The 9,543-nt window shown below is 35.6% G+C and overlaps 1 protein-coding gene and 1 long non-coding RNA gene across 2 annotated transcripts; one reads left to right on the forward strand and one right to left on the reverse strand.

Moving 5' to 3' along the window:
- Nucleotides 1-3,447: 3,447 nt before the first annotated feature.
- LOC108378622 (inhibitor of nuclear factor kappa-B kinase subunit beta-like) lies at nucleotides 3,448-7,188 on the reverse strand. Its single transcript, XM_017634930.1, has 5 exons — nucleotides 6,622-7,188; nucleotides 5,513-6,550; nucleotides 5,248-5,435; nucleotides 4,746-5,180; nucleotides 3,448-3,953 (listed from the first exon to the last, which is right to left on the reverse strand). Exons 1-5 carry the CDS (start codon nucleotides 7,102-7,104, stop codon nucleotides 3,893-3,895), a joined length of 2,205 nt encoding a protein of 734 aa, XP_017490419.1. The 5' UTR covers nucleotides 7,105-7,188; the 3' UTR covers nucleotides 3,448-3,892.
- Nucleotides 4,254-8,125, forward strand: LOC108378623 (uncharacterized). Its single transcript, XR_001849428.1, has 3 exons — nucleotides 4,254-4,490; nucleotides 6,586-6,587; nucleotides 8,113-8,125. It is a non-coding gene; the product is annotated as an uncharacterized LOC108378623 (long non-coding RNA).
- The last annotated feature ends 1,418 nt before the right edge of the window (nucleotides 8,126-9,543 follow it).

Here is a 9,543-nt window from a genome sequence, read left to right on the forward strand (position 1 = left end):
GCTAGGTTCTGTCCACATTCCTGTTTTGGTGAAAACCAGTCATTAGAAACGTAGCACCGGCTGTTGTGTGCGGCTTCATCTGCTTCGTGTGGCCCTCGTAGCTTGTATAGCTTTCGTTATTCCTTCTTAACCAGAATCGGTCGCGGCATACCAGGCAAATTTTTGAAGGAACCCTGCCAGATACCAACGATTTCTTCAGCTGCCACCTTAACAGACGCCACTGACTAATGACTTAAGCGATCTACGCAGAGCTAAGTTAACCGCCACAACAACAAAAACCGACCGGCTAATCCCCTGTAAGTCCCTCTGCAAGTGTTGCCCGCTAAAGAGTTGTATATCCTTTTCCTCGAGCAAAGTCTATTACCAAGTCTCGGTAGTGTATGCGGAAAAGGAGAAGAGCCTGTCAAGTGCTGTAATCGGCGATTTACTGTAGTATTGTTGACGTCGGTAAATTCCATGTTGACATTTAGCCAGATTTCCTTAGTTCATGTGAAGAGTGAGGCGGCAGATTTTGCCGCATTAAGGAATCTAATATGATCGAAGAGGTAACCAGTAGGAATCGTCGAATTGCATAAAAGTATTAGAACGCCGAAACAACAACTCTTGGTCAGAAAGACCCTAGTATACCAATACATAGAACCGGATGACGTGGGAGTACATGTCGGATCCCTTAAACCCATCCCTCTCATGTCGGACACCGTCGAAACAGCAAATTTTCTGAGCCTCTCGTTAGTTAAGATTGGCGTAAACATTTAATAGGCTAGTCGAACTACGACAACAGCTACAAGGTAAGTAGTAGCGTGGGCCGAAAATCCGCTTTTTTAGTATTTTGATTCGTAACATGACAATTTTCGGTCAATATCCTTAGGCTCGCCCAAGTCCATCAAAGTTCAAGTGCTTAAAAAATTGTTTCTTAGCTTGCATCGATTCTCTACAAAAAAGGTCCGTATACCAAATTATGTAGGACTAGTACTTTCAAGATACTTGCAATTTTATTAAAAAAAGTATTAATTAATTTTTAATTTTTGTGCACACTGAGCTTTGATGGACTTGGGCGAGCCTAAGATATTGACCAAAAATTTTCATCTTTCACACAGCTTGTTTTTAGAGCATAATGAACCAAATTTTTGCTATTACCAATAAGAATTCTAAAAAACGGATTTTCGGCCCAAGCTAGTAAGCACACATATGCAGGTATTTTGGTTTGTTGCCCAGAGGGTATAGTCGTCGTTGTAGGAAGTGAAATTAATTCCAGCTGGCGGCAAAGGGATCTGGGAGATATTGAGGTACACCGTCTTGGGTAACCCCTATTAAATACTATTCAGAGCCTGCTCCTAAGTATATCCAGTACTTTATTCTAGGACCACTGACAGGCAACAAACGCCATTTATAGAAACACCATCACATCTTCCCTAGCTCTCGTCCCGTTAATGCTGTTATAGTTCTACCCCCACCTATTGCAGAGGGAGAGTTTTACCTGTTTCGCGAGACCCGTGGTACTCTGACACAATTACAGTCCGTAATTGTGGATTGTAATAAGTTAAACTCATAATTGTTGCAGCGGCGCTACTAAGCTCTGCCTAAAGCGGCTTGTCTTTCAATCGTTGTTGTCAAGGTCAATTTTTCATGCATCCAGGAAACGTGTTGTTTCGCGAGATCAAACAGAGACGGGTGTTAGCTGAATGAGCTTAAGAGGGGCAATCAAAGAAGTGGTTGTTGTCGTGTGGGTATGTGTATGTTGGGTTTATCGAGGTAAAATCTAGTAGGAATTAAGTCTGCCACAGTATCGTCGCGGTAGCTGGAGCCCTTCGTCTACGACGGGTAGTGGTTAAGCTCCAATAACGGCACTCACAAAAGGAGAGTTGTTATTCAGACCTACAAAGCACAACCACTGGGCGCAATGTTGCACCGAAAAGCCCTAAACGAAATTCATCGAAAAACAATCTAACTTTGCTATCGATGATGAATTTCTGCTGTAATTAAATGGTAGAAAATATTTCTATGGCATTTTAAAAAGTTCAAAAAATCGGGCTCCAGACAAACGCATTATTTTCATTAAGTAAATGAATTAAAAAATACAAGATTTTAAAGTGATTGAAAGTTTACACTTTAATAGGAATTTGAGTTCTTATAAAAATGTACATTTGTAAAAATACGTTTTGTTAAATAAAAAATTGTATCAATTCTTATTTTATTTTAAGGCACTTCCTTCCACATACTTTTAGATTATATTCAAATTGGTAAAACATCTAAAACGTTTACCAAAACTTTGCATACTTGAGTTTTGAGGGAGCGTTTGCAATGCCAGCTTTTAGCTAAGAACAAAAATACATATGCACATAGGTATTCAACAAATTGAGCAAGTGGCAAAGAGAAACAGCCGTTGTTTGAGCTAATCTGCTATTTGGCAAAGGGCCAGGTCACTTGCTCTATTAGGTGAATACTCTATTTTTTTTTTATTGAAAACAGCAGCTTTGGAGTGAAGTTTCGCATTCTTATACAGCCGATACCTAAACAGAAGAACATTTCAAAAAAGCACCATCAACCGCAAGCTGACATTGTAAAAACTTCTAAGTAAGTATACCTAACTAAAAACAGTTATGTATGTTTATATAGTTAAAGTTTTTTTTTTAACAAAATCGGCGCGATTGCTTAAAAATATATTTAAAATTAAAATTCACAAAATTTACCACTAAGCGTTACGGATGGATGTACATATATTTACATACATAAAATCTTTAAATATATGAGGCATCTTAATCAATGCAAATTAAGCCATTCGATATACAAAAATATACGCATCTTATTTTGCTGTAAATTTCTTTGAAATTTAATAAAATGTACGCAAGGATCAAACAGTGCACCTTTAAAATACACTTAGGGCCTTCATAAATTGTTTTTTTTTTTAACTAGATTTGTGTTTAAAAGGCGGTTGAATTTTAAAAGCAACTTGAAAAACGGTCCTTATTGTTAAACAATTTGCTGGCTAGTCTGCAGTAAGTAATGATACATATGTATATACATACATATGTAATTCCATTGGTAGTTTCATGCTGTCCATTTTGTGACTGACCGTTGCTTAAAAACACACCAAACGTTGCTTAAAAATAAAAAATAAAAGCTTATAAAAAATACGAAATTTTCTTTAGTGAATTAATCGCTAGTTTGGTAAAAAAAATTAAATTACTGTAAATTATCAGCGTACATACAGTAGTGGCCATATAACTAGGGATACTTCTTCTTTACAAGTTTTAACCAACCAAGTTTTAACGAAAACCATGTAAATGAAAGTTTCAAACCTTGAAAAAGATTTATGAAACTTAGCCACATTTCAAAAAATGGTCATCAAACTTTCAAACATTTTAATCAGAATTTCTAGGAAAAATTCGGGTATGCAGTCTTGTAGCGCATTGAGAACTTTTTTTGCTGACAGTGTTGCTCATTTTCTCCTATATAAAAAAAAATATATTCCACCATATTTTGTATGAAGGAAAACGGGTAACAGCGTCGGCAAAAAAATCTCAAAGTGTATTCTTAGCCGTTTCAAGCTAAGACAATATTATAATAAAAAGAAAAATAAAATAAATAACCCAAACTTGTAAAGAAGTAGTGTCCTTATTTATGTGCCCACCACTGTACATACGTAAATATGCACACACATAAAATTTACTCATATAATCCTTACATATACATGTATAACAATAAGTAACATTAACGTAACACGTAACAAATGAATTTGTTATCACAATCAGTCATGCTTTACTCAAATAGTATTGTCAAAAAATATATACATACATACATATATATGTATACATGTACAAACATATATTGCAAATGCTATTGATCGGCTTTCTGGCAATATATTTAGAAACTTTGTAGTTTGTAATGCGGCTCACTCATTTATGGTAGCCGGCAGATCATTGTTTTTATTCATATCTTCTTCAATGTCCATTCTGAAATAAAGTAAGAAGAAATTGAAAATAGAAAACTTAATATCAAAATACGCAGGGGCATATTCATAGTCAAAATAAAGTCGACTAGTTGCAACTTTTTGAAAAAATTTTCAAATGGAATATCTGTAAAAAAAGCTGCAACTAACTTAAGAGTCGATTTTATTTTGACTATAAATATGCCCCACAATATTTAAAAGTTGAATCTACATACAAATCTCTGTAGGGACAGAGAAGGGATGGGTTGGCGGCCGTGGTTGGGTACTAAAGCTAATACTAAACCTAAAGGCTATATATATATATATATACATAAATACACTTTAATTTGTCTGTGTAGGTCCAAAATATCTGGCTATGACCTTTAACACTCTCAAACAGATGCCAAAGAGCAAACTACCTGTCGTTACTATAATATAGGAAGGCCCTAACACATATAGTCGCTGAAATGCAAAAAAGCCGAAACTGACTAAAATTTTTTATTGCTTAAGATGATGTGAGGACTTATAATTTCGATGAAATGCATCATAATCAATCAAAAAGGTTTTTTTTTTGGATTTTACTTACTTACGGCTTTTTGTATTTTAGCGAAGATGCGAGATAGGGGTTTCTATATTAAGGTAACATATATTAAAATTATTTTTTACTTAACCGATCTCTTCCTGTAGCTCCTTAAATACCATGCAAATACTATGTCTTGTTTCATCTCTTGAGAGCTCTGCCTTACACTTATATAGAATTACCAAAACCCAGCGGTAATGCAATTATAATATTTATTAATATAATTGTAAAACTTACTGCACTATCATTCCAGTCACTTCTTCGATCAAGGGCGTAACAGGATAGTGAAGAAGTTCGCTAATGCTGTTCTCTACGTCTGCATTGCCATTAAGGAATTTCGTTGACACTCCATCCTGTGCTAATTTGGTACTTTGTTCTTTACCACCTTTGTAAATGTCAATAATTTTGGTGTGAAAAACTATAGTACTTTGCGTTAAATTATTTCCCATTTCCTCTAATTGACGCAAACTATTATCGACAATATTTCGTAACTTCAAGAACTCCTGATTCACTGAAGTAATGTCGGAGTAGGCAAATTTTAAGTGCGGACTTTTTAAGGCATTTTCTCTTTCACCTAAGCACGCGTACACAGCTGTTTTGCAAGCCTCTAAGCGCTCCTTTTCAGTAACTCTGACTTTCTGCACTGTTTCAAGATGACGTCTAAACTCGAGGCTGAAAGGTCACGGAAACAATGTTATAAAAAAATAGATGAATTAAGCTTACTATTGTGAGCTCTTACAGCTTATATGCGTCTTTATTCTTTAGCTGGGCGAAAAATGGATTTACTGCCATTTCTTTGGCACGCCGCAATCCAGATTTATAGTAACGGCTGACCTTGGTTTTAAGTCCATTCAAAGTAGCGATATCTTCTTTAAACTTCCACGCTTTCGCGCACCATTGGTTGAAGAAATTGTCGCAATTTCCAATCTAAAAAAATATTGTTCAAAAGTTTATATTGTTTAATAAATGAGCTTTAAATCAGTGCACAGTATTTGCAGTATCACCTGCGTCAAGCACGCCCGCTGTGCCGCTTCTACGCTCATGCAAAATTGTTCTACACGACCATGCATGTCGGTGAGCGTTGTAAAATATTGCTGCAAAGGTCTTCCCTTATCTTCTGCATCGAATTGGAATATTTCGTGCTCCATGGTCAGAGCATATTCTTTCAAACCACTAACAAATGCTTCTAGTTGGAGCTGCTCATTACCAAGCATAAAATGTGTACTTTGTTCGATAGTTTTCAACAGCCAATTTGGTATTTCTTTTCGGGCATTCAAATATTTTTTTAAATTGACTGGAATTTCCGGCTGCGTTACCTGGTATTCTCTGCATTTCATGTCATCTATATACAGCATCGCTGGCGGACTATCGCTATCACGATTATTTTGCCATTCTTCGACGAAAAAGTCGATCGCCCTGTAGGTGTGAGAAAGCACTGTTCTGGGATGGCCAGTCGGGAAAATACAAAACATATCTTCTATGCCGGTGTCTCTCTTGACAAGCTCTCTAAAATCTGAAAGTGTCATCTGTTCTGTGATTTCCCATGCATAAAATTTCAAAGTGGGTAAAACGAAAACCGTCAATACTTTTTGTGCCAAAATACGATCCAAATCGGTATAAAATATAAGGACACGCTCCTTGGTTTCCGGTACTAGTCGCGTACCGCGCGTGTGGTAATTCTGATCTAATGCTATAGTTAACCAATCTTCAATATTAGTTAAAAATACTTTACTCATGTGATTCTCAATTGGCATTTTCTCATGGAAAACATATTTCAGTTCATTTATGTCCTCTGTAATAGCAATGCATTTTTCTTTTTTCTTACGTATATTTGTTACTATATCATACAGCTGTTGATGTGGTATGAATGGCAAATTGCCACACATCAATTCGAATGCAATTATACCCAGCGACCAATAGTCTACAGTATTCTTATAGTGGGCCGTATCCAAGACTTCTGGTGCAACATAGTTGCGGGTGCCAACAATACTTTTTAGCATTGTATTTTCAGTAATGTTACGGGCGAAGCCGAAATCAGTGAGCTAAGAGTGAAAAAGAAAAACAAATTATTGCAGAGGAGTAAAAAATACCTAATAAACACGAAATTGTTTACCTTATAGATCCGGCGCCCATCCGCCGCATTATGAATGACCACATTATCCGGCTTGAGATCTCGATGTTCGATGCGACATTTTGTGTGCAAAAACTCAATGGCATGACGAAGCGCATGCAATATCTCGCGTACCTTGAACTCCGCCAACCCATTGATGTTTTGCACCAGTTGTAATTGTGCGCGTAAGTCACCGCCGTTGCAGTATTCCATGACGATAGGCTGTAGTGGTCGCCAGGCATGGCGTTCTGTGAGGTATGCGATAAACTGTGGTTCAACCTGATCATTCAAACCGCGCACTATGTAAGGAGCTTGCAATTGCGTCATCCATTCGCGCTCTTGCTGCCAACGTTGCTGGAGTTTGACGATTTCATCCTGGCTGAGATTGGCATTTTCCTTCAAACTCTTTGTTGCTGTTAGAATTTGTAAAAAAAAAAAATAAAAATTTAAAATAGTCTGCATCAAGTTTTTGTGTTGTAAGTACATGTCTACAAAAGCTAATTGGTAAGAACTGGCTTGCGTTAGCAGTTGATGACCTAAAAACTAGATTTTTAATAGTCAACGATTTCCAAAAATATATTCTGGACTGAGTTTTGCAGCGACTAAGGTAGAAATTTGGTCACAAACGACCCAAGTATACTTTAGACATGGAGCGAGCTCTCATCCAGGCTTTCTGATGGCAACAGCGGTGGCGCGTTTGATAAATAATCCAGACAAATATATAGTGACGACGTCACGACCCTCCACACGAATCAAACGAGGTAAGCACAGTAATAATACGGCTTAAATACGGCATGGGTCCGACGGCATACCAGCTGACCTTCGCATAGCCAGCGGCGCAGACTTAGAAAACGCACCTTTAAAATATGGGTAATTTAACAAAGTTAATTTAATTTGCAATTAACGGCCAAATACAAATAAACAAAGAATATTTTTTTATTAGGTTTGTTCCATACGAGTCCGCGGGATACCGCGGGTGCCGTTATAGGGAAATGAAGATGGAAGCGGGACGTATTTGCCGCAATAAGAAGGCAGAGGCCTAAATACGTCAGAGCGAAGAGCTTGAAATTCTAGCCGACAGCAAAAACGCTCACAACTTTTATCAGAGAGTTAGGCGACTTACGGAAGGTTTCAAGACCGGGGCGAACTCCTATAGGAACAACCAACGACCGATGTCCAGAACGTTTATCAAATTATGGAGGAACACTTTTCCACGTTATTGAATGGCAGCAGCATTTAAAGTAGTGGAGCCCCCAGTCAATGATAATGGAGTCGATGACCAGCGATTTGAATGCGTCAAAAGAGCAGCGAAAAAGTTATTTTTAAATAGTAACATTACTTTGATTTAAATGAAGCCTTAACGTAGAAAACGCTTACTTAAATTTAATTTCTTGTATTTTATTGTTATAAAATGTTTGTGATACAAATATCAACTAAGGAATTAATATTTATATTTATTTTCTGTACTTTGCTTTATAACAAAAATATAAAAAGATATTGAATTTTTGATTTGAATTTGAAATCTAAAAAAAGGTTCACATTCCCGGTTCTCCTTGGAATCGGACTATAAGGAACCGGTTCTTTAAATACTCGGAACCGCATATCAATAATGTGCATACCCGCATGTATTAATGTATGTATGTATGTATGTTTGTATGTACTTATGTACATGTACATGCACTTATGTATATGCATATACATATTAATCCAAAGTTTTGTTTATAAACAAGGAAATCTGAAAACTTTGTAATATCTACGTAAGTAATCTATATGTACATGTATACATTTTCATATATACAGTGGTGGTAATATAAATAGAGCAGCGACATTTTAACAAATTTTGGCCTATTTCTATATATTTTATATTTCAAACTTTGTAAAAAGGTTATAAAACTACGCAAAACTGCATCTAAATTTTCAACATTCTAATCAGATTTATAGCGCATTAAATTTTAGTATAATAAAGTGTAAGTTTTAAGTAACTAAAAAATCTTCTTGATTTTTGACAATTTTTTCAGGCATATTCCATACAAAATATGTTACACATTTTTTTTTAATTAGAAAAAAAACGTGTTACATTTAGAAAAAATAAATCAAAATGATGTGTTTTTATGTTACACATTTTTTTTAATTAGCAAAAAACGTGTTACATTTAGAAAAAAATCAAAGTGATGTGTTTTTATTATCTTAGCCATGGGTGTATACATTTTTACATTCATGCACACATACATACATATGTATGTATTGTACATGTTTATTTATAAATGTGGGATATAAAAAACGAAATATTGTTGATTACAAACAGTTTAATTTGTATGTGTACAGACATATTTTTGTATGAAAATATATGTTCATACAAGCATATGCAAGTGCATACGTTGCGCCTATATACTTAGCCACAATTCATTGTATTATTCTGGAAGTAAAGTTAATTTTTAACTCTTTTCGATACAAATGACAACGACAGCTTTTCAAAATTAGTTTAGTGTTCTAAAGATATAATAAAATGCAATTTCGACCAAAAGCGTACACCCATATGTGGATCTTTCTTTAAATGATGGCCAAAATTGAATTTAATAAATACTAAGACTACAAGGATTCAAGTATTTAAGGGGCCCACAATACTAATTTCAAAGTGGCCGGGACGGGTGTTTTCGGGAAGTTCTGCGGGCGGGACGGAACAAATCAGTTTCCACGACATTCCCAAAAACCAGCAACTTCCGAAAATTCAGAAAATCTTCTTTGAAAACGTAGTATCTAAATAGCACTGTGTAAAATTATATTAAGACAAAAACGAGCGGCAAGCAAAACCTGAAAGAATAACCTGAAAATAATCTATAATCTTATAACTCGATCCTACAAATCGTACACTTTCTTCAAAATTATATTAATTCAGTATTTATATTATCTTATCAAAAAACAATT

Source organism: Rhagoletis zephyria, unplaced genomic scaffold (genome assembly GCF_001687245.7).
Source record: "Rhagoletis zephyria isolate East Lansing unplaced genomic scaffold, Rhagoletis_zephyria_1.1 Rzeph_scaffold_14546, whole genome shotgun sequence".
NCBI classification, from domain to species: domain Eukaryota; kingdom Metazoa; phylum Arthropoda; class Insecta; order Diptera; family Tephritidae; genus Rhagoletis; species Rhagoletis zephyria.